This window comes from Falco biarmicus, chromosome 5 (assembly GCF_023638135.1).
Source record: "Falco biarmicus isolate bFalBia1 chromosome 5, bFalBia1.pri, whole genome shotgun sequence".
Lineage (NCBI taxonomy): Eukaryota > Metazoa > Chordata > Aves > Falconiformes > Falconidae > Falco > Falco biarmicus.
This window is the reverse complement of record NC_079292.1, coordinates 8,874,680-8,896,998: the sequence shown is the minus strand read 5'-3', so window position 1 is coordinate 8,896,998 and position 22,319 is coordinate 8,874,680. Positions and strand designations below refer to the sequence as shown.

Here is a 22,319-nt window from a genome sequence, read left to right as displayed (position 1 = left end):
TCTAATTCAGTAATTTTTTAAACTATTAGAATAGACATTTGACCTTTTATTAATGTTTTAGAAACTTAAATCACATACTTGGTCAAGAAACTGACCGAGGAAAACATGACTTTTGTTTCTATTAAGGAAATTATTTCTATTACTACATAAATATTATTTCTAATTTCTTGTATCTTCTATATACTGTTTTAGCTTGTAATGGCTAAAGTCATTGCCGCCTGGGATACTCAGCTTCCAGAAACTGGAGTCACTTGGTGCTGTAAGTTTAGGACACAGCAATCTTGAGTTTTCCATCCATCAGTCAGCTATTCCCAGGCCTCAGCATTTACCAGGGTAAGTAACTGAAGGTGTGATCCTGTCCCCATGACTTCCATTGCTCCATATAAAGGCTGCCAGTGAGACACAGACATTTTCGACTGTCTGTGCACTAATGCTTTCCTGTGCAGTGATCGTTAGTATTGCCAAACACATACTCTTTAATTATTGATTTAAATTATTTCTATGAACTATATTCAGAAACAGAATCAAACATGGATGTTTCAATCCATCAAACTACACAAACATTCATTTGGAGCATATTATTGGATGAAGGTTACTGACAAAATTTTCAGTATCTTATGAACTAGGAACTAAAAGTCAAGTAGAAGAAAACCTCAGTATTTGGAAAAATCTTTACTAACAATTTTAATACAACATTCAATAATAAAAAAATAAAATCAAGTGACGCATACGCAGAGTTTTTTGACAGGGATCTCAGACAAGGGATGTGGTGAAATTGATCTAACTTACACGAAAGTTCAAAACAACAACTTACTTAGGAAATGTTTTTATTTTTGGATTTTTTTTGTAACAACTCTGATATTGTACATTTTTTCTTCCAATGTTTTCATATACTACATACAAGAAATGCAAAAAAGATTGCCTTCAGCTTAATCCATTTGTATATGGCCAGTGTCTGAAGTTTTATAATATTCATTCCATAACTTGTTCAACTGTTTTTTGTTTATGCATTTGTTCACAGATTCAGGCAAGCTTTCATAAGCCAGTACTGCTGATTCATAAACTGCTCATCCAATTCCAAAGTGTTCCCCCCCCCCTTTTTAAAAGGAAATATCCACTAACCACTTTTAATATTGATTCTCCCTATACATCAATCAATAAAGAACAATCTCCTGGTTTATGACATATAAACTCAGAATAACTTTTTAGAACACCAGAAAGTTATCAAAGATATTTAGAAGAAATTTTAAGTGACAGAATGCATAACATACTAAACAGCCCTGAGAAATTAAAAAATAAAATGTCATCTACTATCAAAATAATAATCTACTTGCAAGTATTCCATCTTGCTTCCGAGCTTCCTTAAAAAACAGCTGTTGTAAATATTAAGTAATTTTGCTCTGATGGAAAGCATTTGATTTGACAGGGATTTCTACATTAATTATCCTTGGAGAAACATGTCCTGAATTTGTCCTGTAGACTTCTGAATGAAGAATAAAATCGAGTAATTTTCCTACTCCAGCAGTATTTTCAAGCCATGGTATCACTAGATCAGTTTTGTATCTCTAAATTTAGTCACACAATCTGGTTACGTAAGACAGAAAAGGCAGATCTGGGCAGTGTAATCTGACAGCAATTGTAGCCAGATACGTGAAAGCCCTTAAAAACAGAGACCCAGCTAATAAACGTGCTAACGACTTTGGTATCCAGTAAGTCCCCCCTAAAAATTATGATCTAGTGAATGTCAATATTAATTTTACAATTTTACGCTACCGTACTTTCATGGCTTGACTTTAATTTTAGTGATTATCATAACTCCATCAAAATCCACAGTAAATGGAACACATAGCAGTTACTTCGGTGTGATTAACAGGAAGGATTCTGTCTAAATGTACATATCGGTGCAAAATCAAAGAAGTCTCTAAACACAGACAACCCCCCTACCTGGCCAAGAACAAAGAGTAACATATGCTTGCACAAAGTAATCCAAGATGGAAGTTTACTAAAGAGCTCCTTTTTCCTACCTCTGCTGGCTGACGTTGTTTATTTTAATAAGGAAATGGACAAAGCAACATCATTCTGACTATTTTCTGAGTAAAAATCACCAGTTCAGAGTAACATTCACTGCCTTTTTGAAGGACAGATGGATACTAGATTGCTTCCACCTGCCTGAGCCAAGCAGCCTCCAGGGAAAAAGCTTAGCACCTCCACCCGCACTCAGATCATAAGGCTGTACGCCAGGAAAGCAGTAAATACATCAAAGCAACTAAAACTTCATACATACATGTTGAATTCCTAAGAAGGGAACAAAGATTTTTTTTAATACAGTCTGCTCCCCAAAACCTCTAAAATTGGTTTCTCACTGGGTCACTTCCGATACGCAACACATCACTATATAACATCTTCAGCAACTGTAGTGTCAAAAATTTGGTAATAAACTTTATGTCCCGTCGTATCTCTGACATTATAGGACTTGATGAAGCAATCCAGCCATGGCAAGTCATCTACAAACAAAACCCAAAATATTGTTTATATATATATAGGGGAGAAGTAGAACTTCACAACAGTTAGTAGCAAGAAAAATGAATTACTGATTTTGGAATTCCAATTTGTACCTTAAAATTTCCCACACAGTCTGAAATGGTGTTCAGTGACAATCTTCCAAGCCTCACCCTCCCTGCCCTAGCACTTCCCCCACCCCCCAAAACACCTGGTACCCATAGCTGTACCACAATAGCACATACAAGGACTTTCCAAAAAATAAACCCTCATCTCCATGTGTCTCAAGGAGACAATTTCATTGATCTCGAAGGAAACATCCTTTACACCCTTTACAATAGGTATAAGCATGGTAAAGACTCCAGCAGGGTTGCGGTGGTCACTGACAGCTGTGCACTTAGAGGGAGCATGCTCCAGAGATCAGAGCTGTAGCAGAGACACGTAGCTACTGTCTGCCACAACAGAAATACTGAACAAGCTTTTGCTCAATTTCCATGGATGTTTCCTGAAGCAAGGGATGCTCTAAATCCACATGTGCATTCAAAAGTAGAATCTCTCCCAAAGCATGTGCTACACCCCAAATTCCCTTCCAATTTTCCCCTAACGTGCTCTGGCATTCAGTACAAGGGCATTGTGGTTAACTTCCCTATGAATACAAATGGCATGTTAGTGCCTGCATAGTGCAGACTGTATTCACATATCGCTGCGTGCTACGTGAGAATTTACTGAACCATTACTCTTCTTTCTCAAAAGGGAGTTCTGCTATTAAAGAAATGTATCAAAATACATATCAAAATTTGAACTCTCCTTACAGACTCCTGCATTTCTCTGTTCTGAGAAACATGCTGCCCATGTGTAAGTCGAACTCTAAGACTTTGCATATGCAATAGCAGATTAAAAGACCCTTTTCCCTTCCCACCCCCCCTTTTGAAATAACGGCAAGCTGACCTAATTTTCTTCCTGGAGGACAGAGCATATTCATAGTCATCTGCATCTTTTGCTGAAGAAAATTATTGGTTAAAATTTCAGAGGCGGGAATTTGGAAAAACTTTTCCTGGAAGAGAACAGAAAAGTATGAGCTGTTGGAAGAGGGGTAAAAAGAAGTCATTAGCCAGAACCCTGACTGCACGTTCTTTTATCGTTTAAGGAACTTAGAATTATCCAGATAGGTAATGAAAGAGAAGAATATTATTTCTAAAACCGTTCAGGTACGGAAAAAGCCCAAACTGTTGGAAAAAATTAAGTCTGTACTTCAGTACAGCTGAGTATTCAGGGACTACAGCCACCTGGAAAGCACACGTGTAGGCCTGTATAGATAACTGGCAGATATTCCTCATAAACCTCCAGAACCAGGCAATGTTATGGCTGGAGAGGATGGTCAGTCCTCCTCAACAATACCTATAAAACTTTTATATTTTTTCCCTTCATGACTTTTCCGATAAATAGGAGAGGAAAGAAAAAGAACTGAGCACTCCTACGAAAGTGCAACTGGAAGCTAGTGCAAAGCTGCACTTTAAAATAGCCCAGTTTCTTCTCAGGTGGTGCTGAAGGACCCGAGTTTAGGCTTGGAAGGTGTTGGCTCGTCTGTGAAGTACAACCAGCAGGAACACCAGCAGCTGGCACTTCAGATGAAATTGTGTTGCTTTTCCTGCAGCTAAGCTGTAGTACTAAGCAGTGTCTGATAGGAATCTGAGCTACCCTGAAGCAGAGATTTTTGGAATTCTGCATCAGGAGATGATTTAAAATCTTTTCCTCCACTTTCCCTTTGCAGTTTAATTTCTTGATATAAAAAGGAGAAAGGACAGTAGAAGGAGAAGATGACTAGGTGAAATGGGGATTGCAATCTTTGACCTCTTTTGCTGCTAATACACAATAAAAAAAGCACACTTACGTTTTTTCCAAAATAATTTTTACTTACAGTGTTGAAATCAAATGAGGAAAAGTATTCCCTTCTAAGTTTCATTCAAAGTCATTTAGTACAATGGTGGAAATATGCAGATATATACACATTAAATAGCACTGCTGTGGGGAAAAAATCCCACTAAATTGTTTCTCTGTCCCCTTTTGGACAAAGTTGCAACACATAAGTGCCACTACACTATTTTCCATTTGGATAGATAGATTATTCCAACTGTGTATTGTGAGATCCTGACATTCCAGCTGTGAACTGCTGGAATAACAAAACACATAAATGCACTTACAGCAGGACAAATGGTATAATGTAATAGTGATCTATTTTAGATTATAATTATCTTCTCTACCAAGTTCTCGCTTTTTTATTATTTTCCTGTTTTGAAATGATGGACATACCATCTCAAAATTTAGGCTAGTAACTAAAATGGATGTGTGCATGTGTGTAAAAGACAAAACAAAACTCCAAAAGGTAAAACAAGAGAAAAAAACCCATAAAGTACATCGCAACAGATATTTCTACTGCACACAGAAATACATGTAAAAGTAAATTTAATGAAGAGGGTGCTAAATATATACAATTAATCGCCAGCCCTACATTGGTGATGTAGGAAGCAATGACCAGTTCATCAGTCAGAAATCCTCCACCTTCATCATCACAAAAATTCTTAGTCAAACCATCTTTGTGTATCAAACTGCTAGTGTAATAATAAAGGAATGATTTAGAGTAAAAATGAAAGAAAAAAAATAATCCTTAAGAGTAGTTTACTGTTAAAATGGGAGATGTCCAAAGTGGATTCTGCAGGGGATTGTTCCAAGTCTGGTGATTTTGAGAACTTCTCGTTAATAACATGCTTTATGGAGTAGCAAATAGGCCCACTACATTTACAGATAAAACCAAGCTAGGAGAACTGAAACCATACAGAATTAAAGACTTAGAATGAATTTTTTATAAACTTGAAACTCACAGGACAAAACCACCCCAATACCCCCACTTTCCACCAGACACATGTATGAACACTGCTTTTTAAGCAAGCCAAATCAACCGCTCAAACAAAGAATGAAGAGTAATTTCCTAAAGCCAAGGCTCTGCTCAGAGATGAAGGGATTATACCATGAATCAGTAAGCAAGAAATTAACGCTTCTATATGTAAATTAGTATGGTCATCGCTTATCTGCCAGTGCCTTGTGCTCGGGTACTGTTTTAGCATTTCAAGGAAGAAGTTCTTTTGGATTCTTCTCAGGTGGCCCACACCAGAGAGGATGGCCAGAGTTTTTGAAAAACTCTGGTATGGGAAAAAAAACAACTGGTATGAAAAAAACCTCTGATACAGAAGAAGATAGAACGAACAGTGTTTTCTTAGCCTTCAGAAGGCAAAAGCATTACACAGTGTGTAGTGACAGGAAAACCATCTGTTCTTCAGTGTCTCAGGTCGCAGGAATGCTCTTAAGCTGCTCCAGAGAAAACTGAAGATAGGTTAATTCTAAGGTTAGCAAAATAGTTGAATAAACTACTTCTGAAATCAAAGACAAATATCTATATAGCTGAGTCCTGCCTAGGTTCACGGGAAGGAAGGCCTCTTCTACCTTATGGTCATATAAAACAAAAATCAAGAATAACTGAATGGATGGATTCTACTGAGAGTTAAACAAACAGGTAATAAGATTTTGAATTAATTCAGAAGTTACCTGCATTAATCCTGAAACACTCCCATCATTCACACAGCATTCAGGCTGCCCAGTTTAACATTGCCAGTAAAAAAGAAATTCAGCCATGGCAACATATAGAAGTCTATAGAAATACCAAATAATCTATCTACAAGCTTCAGTTTTGTCTTTATGCTTTGATATTCTACACACCGATATTTTATTGAAAAATTACATTCTGTGCATCTTCATTTATGGACAGTATCAATAACATTACAGCAGTTATCTGCAGTGTTTTGCTGGGACAGTTACACAGAATGAGTATTTCTGTACATACATTTGCTATTTTAAAAACAAATAAAATTAAACCCCACATAATCTGCAGAGTCTACCTTAACCTAGATTTACTTACATAATCAAATAGGTATGCGTTTAGTGCTCCTGTTCCATCAACCAGCGTAAACTTCATAATAAAAACATACTGGAGCAGTTTAATACCTAAAACTAAAGAAAAAAAAAATTGGTCTTTCGTAGAGTGAATATGCAAGACAAACCATAACAACTCAAGCTGACAATATCCTTCTTTTAACAGTAACTGACTTTGAATACTGTCATTAGGAGTATAAATTGAGAGTCCAAAAAACCAGAGGCTCTTAATAGCAAAACATGGTTTGTATTTTGAGTGTGTTGCAATTTCCCTACAAACATTTTAATAGATGAGTCTATAAAAATGCGGGAAGATTTTAAGTACTTATTCTCATCCTAGCAAAATAAATGCTAGCATTTGCTTAGATCTTTGATCCTATCTTTGTAGGATCCTCCTACTCCTTTTATCCATAGAAGATTAAAGCAGACTTGCTCTTAATCCAGTGATAATAAGATAGCATTCCACCTGAAAACATATCTTCTTAGGAATACAATTTGTTTCATATGATGTAGTAAAAGCTACCAGGCAAAGCCTTATTCAGAAACACTTTGCTGGCAGTTCTGAAAATATTTCAGCATAAGTACGTGACTACAGTAAATTCTTCTTGCTGGACGCAGTAACTGTTATGCTGCAAACATAAAATACCTTAGATATACAAAGTTACTGCAACTCTGCATCAGATGACAGAAAGCATTTAACAAGTATAATTTTCATTTTGAGAATTAATTGAAAAATAGATGTCACAGGTGCTGTATCACTGCCAGTTATGTATTACTTCAAATTTATTTAATAGAATTATGACCTTTTAAGAGAACCACTGTATTGCTCCAAGATTTTTCTTTTATAAAATCCTTACCAAGCTTAGAGATTACTAGATATTCCAATTTAGTATGCTAAACATGAACTGATAAACATGAAAATATTCTCTTTCCTTAATGTGTGATGAAGTTTTAAGCTCCATTTTAACTCCAGCATTTCAATGTGCTGACAACAAAGTAACTCAAGGAACACTCAAAGCATGGAACACATATGTATGCTACGGAATAATTCCTTTCATTTGAGTATTACTTCTTGCAGAGTCTCTGGAATATGCTGAGCATCGATAAGGCTTACAGAAGATAAAAGTTTAACTTGTTCTAGACACTACATAAGACACTCTTTAGTTCAGGTCAGAAAACCTGTACTTCTAAAAGGAAAAGGAAGATTAACTTCTAGGATTGCAACCATATACAGTTTTAAAATTGCATCTGCAATCAAAAATTCATAACATCTGTACTGCAATAGGTGTTACTAGTGATATGTATGGTAGAAAAAACTATTCAACATAAAATCGTTTAATTCATACTGCAATGGTTTCAAAAGTAAACGTTATCTCAGCTGGTAAAAGGTGAACTTACAGCTTTATACTCAAGCACAACCATGATTATCTGCTTTCTGTACAAAATTGCAACCCGGAAACTAAACTATCTCATATGAACACTTCAGAATCAAGGCACAACACTATTTCAGGACAATATCATGTCCGCTGACCTTGTGCTATTTCAGTTGGTTCCCACGACGGTTGTTGTTCCGCTGCAATGGAACTTAGATTCTTGATAGGCTTTGGACTTGAACACTGCTTGCACCTAGCATTTAAAACAAGAAACTTAGACTAATCAAACATTGATTTATTTATACTAGAAGCTTTCTGCACAGAAAAAAAATAATTCTGATTTTCTTACTCAGAGGGAGTGCAAAAGTATTTCTATTGCTGTTTAAAATAACTATTTTACCAGATACACAAGCTTTGGACCACAGCAAAACCCTTAAATGCTGCTTTTGAATTATCCCTGAGAAGAAATAATATCCTTTTGGTCTGGAAAAACCACCTCAGTGAATAGAAAGGAGGAAAACCCATACATCAAATCAAGGCTGAGAGTTGGGGTTGCCAGCCTGAAGAACAGAAGGCTCCGGGGAGACCTCACTGTGGGCTTTCAATATATATGAAAGGGGCTTATAAGAAAGATGGAGACTTTTTACCAGGGCCCACAGTGACATGACAAGGGGCAATGGTTTTAAACTGAAAGAGGGTCATTTAGATTGTATACAGAAGGCAGAAATTCTTCATGACTAGAGTGATAAGACACTAGAGCAGGTTGCCCAGCGAAGCTGTGGCTGCCCCCATCCCTGGCAGTGTTCAAGGCCAGGCTGGATGGGGCTTTGAGCAACCTGGTCTAGTGGGAAGTGTCCCTGCCTATGGCTGGTGATCTTTAAGGTCCCTTCCAACCCAAACCATGACATGATTCCAAGATCACTACATTGCTAAACTTACATTCATATGCCACTGCTAAACATATATTCATATGTTACTACTTTGTTGTTTAGCAATACAACATTCCACTTTGTAAAAGCAGGAATGAATCTGAACTTTCAGCACACTAAAACCTCAATAGGGTTAGAAGAGAAATTTGGCTTTATCTATGTTAGCAAATTATTAACTATGAGTTATTAAAACAATCTCTTTCATTACTGGTGGATATACACCAGTAATTATAAATCTTGCATGTGACAGTAAGAAAATGCTGCAAGTAGATGAAAATCAGTACTGAAGAATTGTTTTCAAAGTTGTTCTCGTTTGCCTCAAGGAATACAATTACAGAACAACTATCTTTTCCAAACTAGGCTTCTGTGCTAGTTAAAGTTAAAAATTAAAATACACATTTATTATCTTTTAGAATTACATGCAAAATGTGTAATAAAAATCAATAGCACTAGCTGCTCAAGTGATACAAAGCCAAGTTCAATGAAGTTACTGTCTGTCTTTAAAAAAAAAAAAACCACACAAACTCCAGTAAAGTAACTTAGCTGTGAATTTTGGTTTTTATATGCAAATATGTGTGTGTTTAGTTTTTTATCTATATATACGAATACACATGCATATGCACACACATATGAATATCTATACTGGTATTCAGGTTCATTCCTATACCAAAATTACTTTGCTTTTCATTCTACTAGACAATCTTTTTTAGACTTTGCTATGTATATGCTATTGATTAAAAAGCACATGTAACAAAGCTCTGAAATGTCAACATCCTTGTAAGGTTCCTTCCTAAATATCCTATAAACAATCATGGAATATCTTCTAGAGCATTGGCTTTTACAATACAGCCATTTAAACAGAGAATGATATCAGAAGGTGAGTTGTATGTAGCAGGAGAAATATATGGATTATGAAAGTGCAAGGGGAAATACTTTGTACTGGTTAAGATCTAATCCCAGTAGGAATACCCATATATTGCCTTTATTTAAAAAAGCTGTGGATAACCAGATCTGGAATGGTCAAAACAACGTATGACAAAGAGAAATCATTATCTGTATTCATCTTATCAGGTCTTTACAGGAAACTTTAAGGGTCATGTGAAACGAGATATTTCTGCACAGAAATTTTTTTACTGCCTCCAGGACTGAAGCAGTGCAACACAGTGCTCTGCTTGAACTTACCAGGACTGCTGAGAGGGCAGACCCAGTAAGCTTGCATGAAGTAGACTGACATTTCTGAGCTTAGTTAACTGCATGCTGCTGTACAGTACTGGGAGAACATACCGCTGCTAGCTCTCACTAAGCAGGAAGAGTGTATTGCATAGAATAGCACATATAGTACACCTATACACACACACAAAAAGTGTGTACCGTATTCTGCAGCCTTGGAACTGTGGAATTCAGAAACCTGTTCAAGTTTTCTCTATAGTGACTGACATTCACAAATAGGTAAGGCACTTTGTAGTGTGGCGGAGCCCAATAAATGGCAAATTGTGAGGAAAGGCTGTCCAAAATCCCTTACTGTTCCAAAACCCAAGCTTTCCCAACACTAGGAATGATTTCCCAATACTAGGAATAGAGAGAATGAGATGTGGATTGACAGCTTGAAATTATTTTCTGGGTCTCTATTTAAATATTATCTGCGTACAAAAAAATGCAGCGTACAGTTTTAACAGGTGTTTTGACTGTAGTCTAATAAGACAGACCAGAAAATGGAAGATCTGGACTAAAAGAGGAAGATTTAGGCATTCTGCAGACTAAAGAGACTCATATGTACACTTCTGTCTCTGTAGTATATTGCCCTACCCACACACAGGCAAGATGGAACCTGGGGTGCTGTGTAATTAAGGGTGTAAGATTTACAGAGCAAGATAAAGCCCAGATGTGGTTGAGTCCTTTCATATGAGGCAGCAGTATGGCATTTCATCCCTGATCTCAGTGCTGCGATCACGTTATGTGTTTTGCATCAAACTATCTTTGGGTAAGTTATCCCTTGAGTAGTGCGATTTGAATTACTGAAGAAAATGGTATCTATTTATTACTGCAACTACTAAAATATCAAAAATTAGTCTTAACCTACCCATAATAACTTATGTTCCCTTGTAAAAGAAAAGGGGCTGAAAGATCTAATAATTCAAGATCATCTTCTGTGGATCTCACAGGAATGACACATTTAAATCTTTTTGTAAGCTTCCAGACTTCTTTTAGTTTTCCACCTATTTAAAACAGAAAAACATGGGTTTTTTCCAACTGTCAACAAGAATAAATTGAACAACTTGCATTTCTTGGCTGATTAGATGATGATTTCAGGATCTTCAAAAAAATATTGAGACCCACTATTTAAAACTGAAAAAATGGTCCACAACCTTCTCACTCTTACTCAACGACAGACTTAATAAAGAATCAAAGATGGACATTTAACAGAGCAGATGCTTTGGTATCTTCCTCATAACCATGAAGTTGTATTCAGTTAGCATCACTTTCACTCAATTTTTCCTATGATATTACTAGCTATTTTCTTGGGGGTGGGGGGAGAGAAAATAAACTGCATTCTTGCAGTTGCTCCTAAGTGTTTTTTCAGCTTATAGGTGGCAAAAATCTATGCAACTTGTGTTGCAGAGGTAACTAGAGAAGAAAATAAATTTTATGAAATTGGATTATTACTGGTGATGAAAAAGTACACAACAGCATGAAACCTTCTCAATGAACTTGCAGTAAAAAAACCCCCAACACCAAACAAAAGACCAAGAACAGAGGCACAGATACTTGAAATGGCTTCCCTAAGGGTTAGAAAACAAAGGTCCTCCAAGCACAGTGACACAGATAAAGCTTCTCATATACATTTGAGCTCTCATTCAAGAGATTTACACATAAAATTCAGGATAGTTTTAACAAACATTGCTAAAAGGTCTCTAGAATTTAAACTTTGCTGTAATATGGAGTTATACTGAACAAATGTATTCTGGCTTCTAAGAAACTGGGGTAAACCACAGAGAATTATCAGGGGCTGACAATTATATGAATCCCAGTGATTTCATGTACAAGTGATGAGGATATGCAAGGAGCATTAATCTACTTGTTAACCGTAACATTTCGCTCTTCAGTTCAACTAATCTATAGCAATGGTTATAGAGTCCCGTCACTCCCTGTAGAGAGTCACTTACAATTCTGTCTGTTACCCAAGTATTTCCTCAATTCCACCCGAATAGATGCCAAACACCCGAAAAGAAGTCCTTGTTTCAGCATAATGATTATGGGGAAGAATAAAGTATTGTGTTGTGGAAGAGCAAATTGCTTGTGGTTAACAAACACTTAGAATCCAGACCATGTCTAATAAATAATGGGTTTGGCCTTTGAGGGTTGTCTGTATCTGGAAAAGCACTCTGAAGATTTCTAGGGAGACTTCAAAATCTCCACCTCCAAAACTTAAAGATAAAAATTAAACCAGCATGTAGCTTTGGCAAGGTCCATGATCAATATTCTGGGAACAAAGTGCTAAAACACTCAGCAAGTCTCTTCCTTGTGCACCAACATAAAGCACATATATCCACATACACACATAACTTAGCTGCTGGCACTTCAGTATCTGAAAAAAGATTTACCAAGATATATTGTTCAGTTATTTTAGGGAAATAGATTATTTTGTCTTTTGTTTTCATAAAGCTAAGGTTAGATTGAAAAACAAACAATCCAGTTTGGAACATGTCAGAAATAAAGCAGCTATCAGAACTAGCTGAATATAAAACAAAGCAGAAAACAGAAGGGGTTTTGTCATTGATCCTAGCATGAAGGACCACATGACTTACATTTGCTTATTCACATCACTACTTGAGCACAATTGAAGATTTTGGTTTAAACTCAGGAAGTACTAGATGCATTTATTGATATTATTTAAAATATTCTTTATTAGTAGTCTTGCTATATTACTTTGTTTAAAGTTCAGTGGCTACTCCTCTTCCCTGAGGAAACGTGATAAAAACCAAACCAAAAACCCCTCATACTCCAAGAAGCTCTATTAATATGATACAACACTGACATCCAGAGGCTGACAAAATTAATTGTAGGTTTCTGTTATCAGAAACCTTCCAAAACTCTTCCACATCCACGCCAATACTAAAACAAGTGCTTTTAGAAGACTCAAAGTTTCAAAACAGAACTGAAAAATCAGTAAGCATAACTAGAAAAAACAAAACATATTCAGATGCTAACTTTAGCAGACTCAACAATAAACTTATTGGTATATTTTTAAAATAGACAGAGGCATCTTACAAGACCTTCAGAGATAACTTTTTCATGTTTCCATGCTTCAGTTCCAGCTGAGTTGTTCTTTTCTTTCAAGATGCCTTTATGATCATCACAACTTACACTGAATATAACCATTGCATATCTTAAAATTGTAGATACTCAGAGAGGACACTGCACCATAAGAAGTGGTAATATTTGCAATTTATCTTACCTTCTATCATAAGCAAGGTGTCTTCAGGATGCTGAAGCATTTCATCATGCCTTACAAAATGCATAGTTATTTTCCTTTGGTTTTGGTCTTGTGTAGTCCACGTTACAGAATCATACCAGGATGTATTGTGTAATTCCGGGTTTGAGGGAGTAACAGCAGAGTCTTGTAAAATAAAGTCAAAGCTATCTCCATCTGGAACTTCTTGCCTAAAACCATTTCCAAAATGAGCAAGTAAATTCTCACAGTTTCTCCTTAGGCAATCTAGCAACTAGGACAACAGTACTCCCAATAAATATTAAAATATCACGAGAGTTAAAGTGTATACAGGAAAAAGTAACTTTGTTGTTGTATCAGTTTAAACATTTAGAGTTGTATAGCGAATTATGAAAAGATTCATTAATTTCCATGTAAATAAATATGCTAAGTAATCTAATCTCACCTAGGAGCAGAGGCAGCCCAATGGCTTCATCCACACATAATGTAAATTAATGGAAAAACAAATACATCGGCTTTATGTGATTTCAGTTGGATTTCAATTGGGCCTTAAAAGGGCTACACAACTGTACACCATGTCAGTAGAGCAAAAAGACCATATAAGCTCATATAATTTCAAGTTTTATGTCCTAGCCTATTCTACTTCACATATTGAGGGGGGTGGGGGGGGGTGGGGAGGGGGAAGAAGGAAGGGTAGGAGCAGAATAGCTTCACATATATACTGTAAAGGGAAAATCTGGAACTCTGCACCATGCGGCTTCTCTTCTGTCCTGCTCTCCTAAGCAAGACAGAATTTGCTGCCTTCAGGTGGAATATGAACCATGACAAAAAGGCTAATGAAAAAAAAAAAGGCAAAAGCCTGGGCTTTCGTAAAACACTGAAAGAAAGTAGGTGCCAAGCTTCAGAGTGGAATTGAAGAATGAACATCATCAACTCCTGCAGATTATTCTGACGGTTTCACTTCCAAACGCACGAGCAGCTGCTTCCACCAGCGAATAGAACAATTCCTGTTTATGAAACCCAACTTTGATATTCTTCTGCCATGACTGTAGAACTGGCACACAAGAAGTCTTCCTCAACCAGAACTCTGACTTCATGAACACAGTGCTGTTCATATGAACTCTTTCCACATGTGTTCCTGCTGGATTTCTAAGTTAAATGCAAACACAATGGACCTAACATAACAGGTTGACTTTCCAGATATAGCCATTAAACTCTTCCAGCCTCTACAGCCTGCCTGTAGGTTTTCTGCAGAGGCAGGAATGGAACTAATTGGTTTTGAACTAAGCTACACACAAGGGCTAAAACTTCTGTAATGTGGGTATATGAATAAAACTACATTCATGTATATCAATATGTTGCTACTCACAGAGAAGCTTCCAGGCAAAGTCTAAAAACCAAAAACACTTTTCTCACAAGGATTTTATACCCCAAGCATTATATGGATCTTACTGCATGAAGTGTTAAAGCAGCAAAACTTGCACGAACTTTGTTCAGTCAGGCTCTTCAGCATACGCTAAAACTTTGAACAACTTTGTCTGCCACAGCAGGAAATGTAGGAGAGAAGGATGCCCCTAACTCACTGTTTCCTTTATGGGCCTCTTCACTCACCCAATCTAGGCTGCAGTACAGCTTTACTGATTCCTTTCACCTGATACGCACAGTTGAGAAAAGAGAAGCTAAAGTTCTGGGAAAGCACTACAAGTACTCCCACCATTGCAGCAGGACAGTGGTAGCAGTAGTAGTAAACTACTAACTAAAGCCCCTAATTCTGTGGTAAAGAGAAGGCAGCAACGTGTGAAACAGGAAGAGACTCAAATGAACAGAAATAAAAACATTAATAAGTCAAGTATACATAAAAAGGCTATAGTACTCATGGAAAACTGTTGGAATAAAAATAAAGTCCATAAGGGAACAAACACAATTCTATCAATTGTATCTGCTTATTACTATACAGGATTGGCAGATATATCAAAATGACAAAAAAGGCCAAAACAGTTGGTAATTATCTCCTTTTTATACTTGGTTATAAAACCCATGTTCTTTTATTTTGTGAAGATGATGAAGCACTTCCTCTTACACTGGCAACCAAAAGAATGTTATAACATCTGATAAGGACCAATACGGTTAATGCTGCAAGAGTGGCACTTTGCATGCAAAAGCTGTAAGGGAAACAGAGTAGGGGCATTTTCTTCTGTCATGTTTGTATCTATTAAATCTTGATTGTGCAAACAATTTCAAAAGGCTAGGAGAATGCTAACTTGCCATCATTTAAAGAAAGCAATAAAGCTGTTTGCTTGGGACAGATGATAGGCTAAGTCAGACCAAAAAAAGTGATACAGGATTCCAATGATCATGAATAGCACTGTGGGGCATGTCACTCTAGTTTAATCAAGAATAGGCCATTTCAAGCAAACCTTCCTTCATGTTTGGATTAATATCCATCAGAAGTGGTATACAATTATTTGACTAAGCATTATTTGATACAATGACAAAAGGCATTAAAGGGGAAATAACAATGATATAAAGATCAGTGAACCAACTCAGGTTAAAAAAAAAATATATCAAAAATACCAAGATGAATGGTGTTTCCCTGATGTTTCTGGATCGAGAAAAGATGCCTTCTCTGGAAGATACAATTTAGTCAAAGATATTTCACTCATTTACTTGGAGACTATCACATCTTTTTGCATATTCTATTTTTAAACTGCAATACAGAAACAGGTACTTAAATGCAAACAACAAATGGGAAAAACTGCACTGATAAATTTGAAAATAAAGTAAAATTATTGTTTAGAAAGCACTCAAATGATTCTGTAAATCAAACTGATTTGATGATTTAAAATTTTCCTACTATAGCCAGTGATTTTCAAATCTCTGCTTAAAACTAAATATGTTTACATTCAGCTCATTTTACACAAAAAAAGATGAAAATACACTGACAATCAAGGCATGCCAAAACTTATAGAACAATTCCTAGTTTCTTTAATTGTGTGAAACACTTACAATGAGTTGCAATTGGAACAATGAAGTTTAAGAGACTGATGGAGCTCCTGGGGTTTGTAATTTTTCAGCTTTGCTCTAATACGGTACTGTTGAGGAGCCGTGCTGTTCAGAATAGTTTTCAGTTCTGTGTTACTAAAATGCTGATGATCTGTTAATACTGCAAAGTAACAACAGAAAAAAAATATCCATGCATACCTATTAAACACCATAGTATCTGGAATACAGGAAGCAGTCACTGCAGTTATACATTCTCCCTTAATTCCTAGCTCCTCTTCCCTTCCCAGTTGCAGCCTCAATTTTATGAATACATATTAGTACAGCCTTTAAGATAAACCACAATGGGCTGTGGAAGCATGGTGTACCTCAGGGTACAGAAATTCAATGTGTAGAGAAAACCCAAATGAAAGTAGAATATATAGATATGCTTGATTCCTTTAAAAACAGAACAAACCCAATGCCCATTTATAAACTTATACTTTCACCACGAGGTCAAAATGTTTCCTACCTGTAACAGGTAACTGCTGATATATCTGTAAATGTGATTCAAGATCTAAAATCAAGAAGAATTTCCTGATTATTTTCCTTCTTTTATCATGTGGACACAAAAAAACAGATAGATACGCATATAGATAAACACATAAAACCAAAACCTGAACAAAAGGAACATGGAAATCCCAATAACACATGAAAACAATATAGCAAAAGGAAAAAGCAAAGTAAGCGGGGAGACAAACATTAGATAGATATCAAGACAGATAGATAAATATCAAGAGTTAATACATTTGAGGAGAAATTAGCGTATAATTAAATAGCAGTGCTCATAAAAATTAACACTTTTCAAATGTATTCTGTGAATGACACTGCTGACAAACTGTATCCATACCCCTGTAATCCTTCTGGACAAGAGCAAAAATACGTTATTCTAAAACCAATATTGACTGCCTGGTCCCTCCTCTAAACTGCTTCTACTACACATACACAGTTCAAAAATTATGTGCAAACTTCTTTCTAAACTTGCAGTGTTATGGTCTAGATATGAAGTATTTATTTATTCTTGACTTTTGCACCCTTTTAGAAATATCCTGTCACACTATATTAATAATGGCTAAAAAGATCTTAAGAGCTAGAAGCAGAGTACATCCAACCAGCTTTAGACTTCAATTCACCTTTAGTTATTGTTATTCTGGGCTAAAAATACCTTTCAAAGAATAGTATGGGATCTGTAGAACTGTTTATATGACTATTTTTCCATGTGCTGCATCTTGCAACTCTGCCACTGACACAACTTTCCATTTAACTGCTTTAGAAAGGCTCCTCAGCAGCAGCTGTTAAGTACTGTTTCAAGTGCCTGTCTCAAAGGAATCCCCCCTTAGATGGAGGAAGTTACATTACTCTGCTTTATGATCCAATATAGTATGCTTAAGAACACCATCTCTGTTTAATAATTTATTCACTACCTCCTATGAAAGTATTTTTCCATGTATATGAAAGGCTTCTGCCTGTGAAACAGAAGGATAAGGTAATGTCAATTTCCAGTAGAATAATCCAAAAGAATTCTCCAAGGCTTTGCATGTGAAAGTAACATTCTACACTTAAAGAAGCAGTAACTTCACCTTACCTTGACCATGTACGTTGGAAGAAAAAACGAATCACAATTGCTCTTACCTATAGTGTCGTTAGAAGTGCTGTCCGATTCCACTGAAGACACGCTTTCCGTATTCTGACTGTCTGACAGATGCACAGATTCTAAGAATCTAAAGATAAATTACTAAGTATTTTATAACCTAGAGAAATCCTTCATATATACACACACATATACATGAGACTATACATACAGTTATGATAAACAGTAGGTTCATAATACGCAGATATAATGTTCAGATGTAGATTTTCCAGCAGAAACATAAAACTCAAATTGAGCCAGAAGTTGAAGGAGCATATAGTATCAATGCAGATGACACATTCCTTTCCAAATCACTTCTGGAACTTTAAACACAATATAGTGCCAAAAAACCCCTGTACTACTGCAAACAGAACTCCTGATGAACATGCACTTTGGTTACTTAACCTTTCCCAAATGAAAAGAAGGGAGAATTTCTGATCTTCAGAAGGAGGGGCACACAACTCAGAAGGACTATAAGGATATTGTGAGGTTATGCAGGAAGAAAATTAGAACTTAATATATTAATTTATTAGTAATTAATTAGTAATAAGAAATTAATTAGAACCAACTAGAACTTAATCTGGCTACTGCTGTACAAGATGATAAAAAATGTTTTACAAATACATTAACGACAAAAGGAGGGCTAAGGAGAATCTCCATCCTTTACTGGACGTGGAGGGAAACCCAGTGACAAGGGATGAGGAAAAGGCTGAGGTACTTAATGCCTTCTTTGCCTCAGTCTTTAATAGTAAGACCAGTTTCCTCTGGGTACCCGGACACCTGAGCTGGAAGACAGGGATGGGGAGTAGAACGAAACCCCCATAATCCAAGGGGAAATGGTCAGTGACCTGCCACACCACCTAGACACACACAAGTCTATGGAGCCAGACAGGATCCACCCAATAGTACTGATGGAGCTGGCAGGAGCGCTCACCAAGCCACATCCCAGTCATCTGCCAGCAGCCCCGGCTAACCAGGGAGATCCCAGTTGGCTGGAGGTTAGCCAATGTGATGCCCATCTACAAGAAGGACCAGAAGGAGGATCTGGGGAACTACAGGCCTGTCAGCCTGACCTCAGTGCAAAGGAAGGTTATGGAGCAGGTCATCCTGAGCGCCATCATGTAGCACGTGCAGGGCAACCAGGGGATCAGGCCCAGCCAGCATGGGGTCGTGAAAGGCAGGTCCTGACTGACAAACCTGATCTCCTTCTATGGCAAGGTGACCCACTCAGCGGATGAGGGAAAGGCTGTGGATGCTATCTACTTTTAGCACAGCTTAGCCTTTGACACCATTTCCCACAGCATTCTCCTGGAGAAACTGGCTGCTCGTGGCTTGGATGGGCATATGCTTCACTGGGTAAAAAACTGGTAAAAAACTGAGTTAAATCCAGTTGGAAGATGGTCATAAGTGGTATTCCCCAGGGCTCAGTGTTGGGGCCAGTCCTGCCTGAACTCTTTATCCATGGTCTGGACGAGGGGATTGAGTGCACACTCAGTAAGTTTGCAGATGACACTAAACTGGATGGGAGTGTTGATGTGCTTGAGGGCAGGAAGGTATTGCAGAGGGATCTGGGCAGGCTGCATCGATGGGCCAAGGCCCAGCGTACGAGGTTCAACAAGGAGAAGTGCCGAGTCCTGCACATGGGTCACAACAGTGCCATGCAACAATACAGGCTTGGGGCGGAGTGGCTGGAGAGCTGCCTGGCGGAAAAGGACCTGGGGGTGTCAGTTGACAACTGGTTGAATATTGAGCCAGCAGTGTGCCCAGGTGGCCAAGAAGGCAAATAGTATCTGGGCTTGTATCAGAGATAGTGTGGCCAGCAGGACGGGGGAAGTGATTGTCCCCCTGTACTTGTCACTGGTGAGGCTGCACTTCAAATACTGTGTTCAGTTCTGGGCCCCTCACTACAATGAAGACACTGAGGAGCTGGAGCGTGTCCACAGAAGGGCAACAAAGCTGGGGAAGGGTCTGGAGCACAAGTCTTATGTGGAGCGGCTGAGGGAACTGGGGTTGTTTAGTCTGGAGTAAAAAAAACCAGAAGGCTGAGAAGATACTGTACCATGCTCTACAACTGCCTGAAAGAGGAGCTTATAGTGAGGTGGACCATCAGTGTCTCTCAAGTAAGACACAACAGGATAAGAGGAAATGGCCTCGAGTTGTGTTAGGGGAGGTTTAGACTGGATCTTAGGAGAAATGTCTTCATGGAAAAGGGTGGTCAAGCATTGGAAGAGGCTGACCAGGGAGGTGGTGGAATCACTATCCCTGGAGGTAGTAAACAGAGGTGTAGTGTGGTGCTTAGGGACATGGTTTAGTGGACGACTTGGTAGTGCTGGGTTAATGGCTGGACTTGAAGATCTTATAGGTCCTTTCCAACCTAAATCATTCTGTGATTCCTTATGTATATAATGCAGTTCAGTGAAGCATTTATACTGTATGGTTCATTTTGAACACCCTTAAGTCTCACCATTTCCAAGTAACGTATAAGCACATGCTCAGAATTTGCTCAATTTGCTTAACCATAGCTTTTATCTTTAAAAGGTCACATGCACTATAAAAAAGAATAAGGATGTTAATGTGTCCTAGCCTTATTATTACAGCACTTTAAAACAGAACTCTTAATCCCTACTGAATTTTAAATTGAAAAAAATTAGCCTTTGTTTATTTATCCTCTGGAATACTTAGTCTTCATCTGGTACTAAAGACATTATGTTCCAGAGTTTCTGGTTCTTACATACGTTTGTAATTCTAAACTGTACAGGTGTTACAAATAACTGTTAAATTTAGCCTAGAGTTCCTCTAGGAAAGAACTCTACATATAAAACTTACTCTTTTAGTTCCTTAACGTCAGGGTTACTTTCTGGCAAGACTCCTATTCCTCGACCATAACAGGTGCCACCATGAAGATGAAATTCTATATGAGAGACATCAGCAGCAGCACTTGCTTGTTTCGTATGAATACTGTAAATTCTCAGAAAATTTCCAATCTTAAAGAAAAAAAAAAAAGAAATAACACGAAGTTAGCTATTTACCTGGAAAATGCTAGGCCTTGTAAAACTTCACTCCTGTTTTCACTGAATCACAGAATAGATGAAGTTGTCAGGGATATCTGGAGATTGCCTAGTGCAACCCTCATATGCACAGTAGTCACCTAGAAAAAAATTTATTAGGGCTGTCTCCAGGTGAGTTTTGAATATTTTCAAAGATACTCCAAAACCTCTCGGCATGATCTTTATCAGACAACATTACTGGCAGTGAAGGCCGATTCAGAACCAGCATAAGCCTTCTCAGTAAATCTGATTCTCAAGCAGTCCTCAGAAGACAGATCAAACAAGGCAATTATTCCTTTCCTGAGGGTACAATTTGTCTTCTATATTTACAATACAGCCCTCCAGAGACTGACATGCTGTGATTTGTCCATGTATGATCGCACTCAGCAATTGACCTCATGACCATCATCATGCATAACATGTTATCTATTTATTTATACACGCAAACACATCTGCTTACCCAGATTTTTTTATCATATCTTAGTCTTACATTGCAGATAAAATTTTTTTCAGCACCAGGACAAAAGGCAAGAAATGTTAGAAATTCAAAGATTTTGGCACTGTTCCTAACTTAGATTTTCTCCTCAGGTACATTGAGAACATGCTTCTTGTTCTGCTTCGAATTATTTTGTGTTCTTTGGAATGGTTTTATGAAGGTACATGAATAGACTTAGGCTAACTTATAGAAGTACCTGTTAAGAAAGCAGTTATTGAGTGCTGAACATCAAACACATCTTTGTAACTTTGCTTTTATTTCAAAATACCACTCCCATTATTCCTCATCCCCTCCAAAAAAACAAAACCAAGGTTCTAAAAGTAGATCATCTGGAGACTTAATTATATAGTTAATTTTCCTATGTGTTTTAATGGCCTTTAAACCAAATTAAAAAAGTATATATTTGGGTGACAGTTAAAGTATAACCTAAGATCCAACTGACAGATGGCAAGCTACACATTCATTAACCTAGATTTATGTTCATTTTGAGTGTCTTTTTAAAAGCCCTATGTAAAAGTTGAAAGTATTTTAAATTGACTTCAATTAATATTAATATTACAGTAGCCAATCAGTTAAGTCTTATTTCAGCTTCAGCTCCTGCTTTAACCAGTAAAAACCTAACAAGTATTCCTATTAGACTGTATTGTCCAGGTCTTAGTATGACACTTATAAATGTATGCATAAATGCAGATAGAGCAGCATCCCACTTCTAGAATCTTCCTACATATCAAGGAACAGACTATGACTATACAGTACTGGTATCGAACTGCTTTTTTAAACAATAATCACACATTAAAAAAGTGTATTTTCAGATTCAGGCACCAGGGACATAAAAAGCACACTTCAGTTTGCACCTGTTTTGATTGTGGCAT

The 22,319-nt window shown here is 37.3% G+C and overlaps 1 protein-coding gene across 3 annotated transcripts in view; it reads right to left on the bottom strand.

The window, feature by feature from the left end:
• Positions 1-854: 854 nt before the first annotated feature.
• POT1 (protection of telomeres 1) overlaps positions 855-22,319 on the bottom strand; it is a 75,955-nt gene continuing 54,490 nt past the window's right edge. For all 3 annotated transcript variants that reach the window (XM_056340589.1, XM_056340590.1, XM_056340591.1), the window contains 10 exons: positions 20,731-20,888; positions 17,907-17,995; positions 16,747-16,791; positions 16,242-16,398; positions 13,242-13,447; positions 10,866-11,001; positions 8,015-8,109; positions 6,470-6,561; positions 3,448-3,553; positions 855-2,504 (listed from right to left, as the gene is read on the bottom strand). In XM_056340589.1, coding sequence (XP_056196564.1) covers positions 2,392-2,504; positions 3,448-3,553; positions 6,470-6,561; positions 8,015-8,109; positions 10,866-11,001; positions 13,242-13,447; positions 16,242-16,398; positions 16,747-16,791; positions 17,907-17,995; positions 20,731-20,888 — 1,197 coding nt within the window. In that variant the 3' untranslated portion in view covers positions 855-2,391. The remainder of the gene's footprint in view (positions 2,505-3,447; positions 3,554-6,469; positions 6,562-8,014; positions 8,110-10,865; positions 11,002-13,241; positions 13,448-16,241; positions 16,399-16,746; positions 16,792-17,906; positions 17,996-20,730; positions 20,889-22,319) is intronic.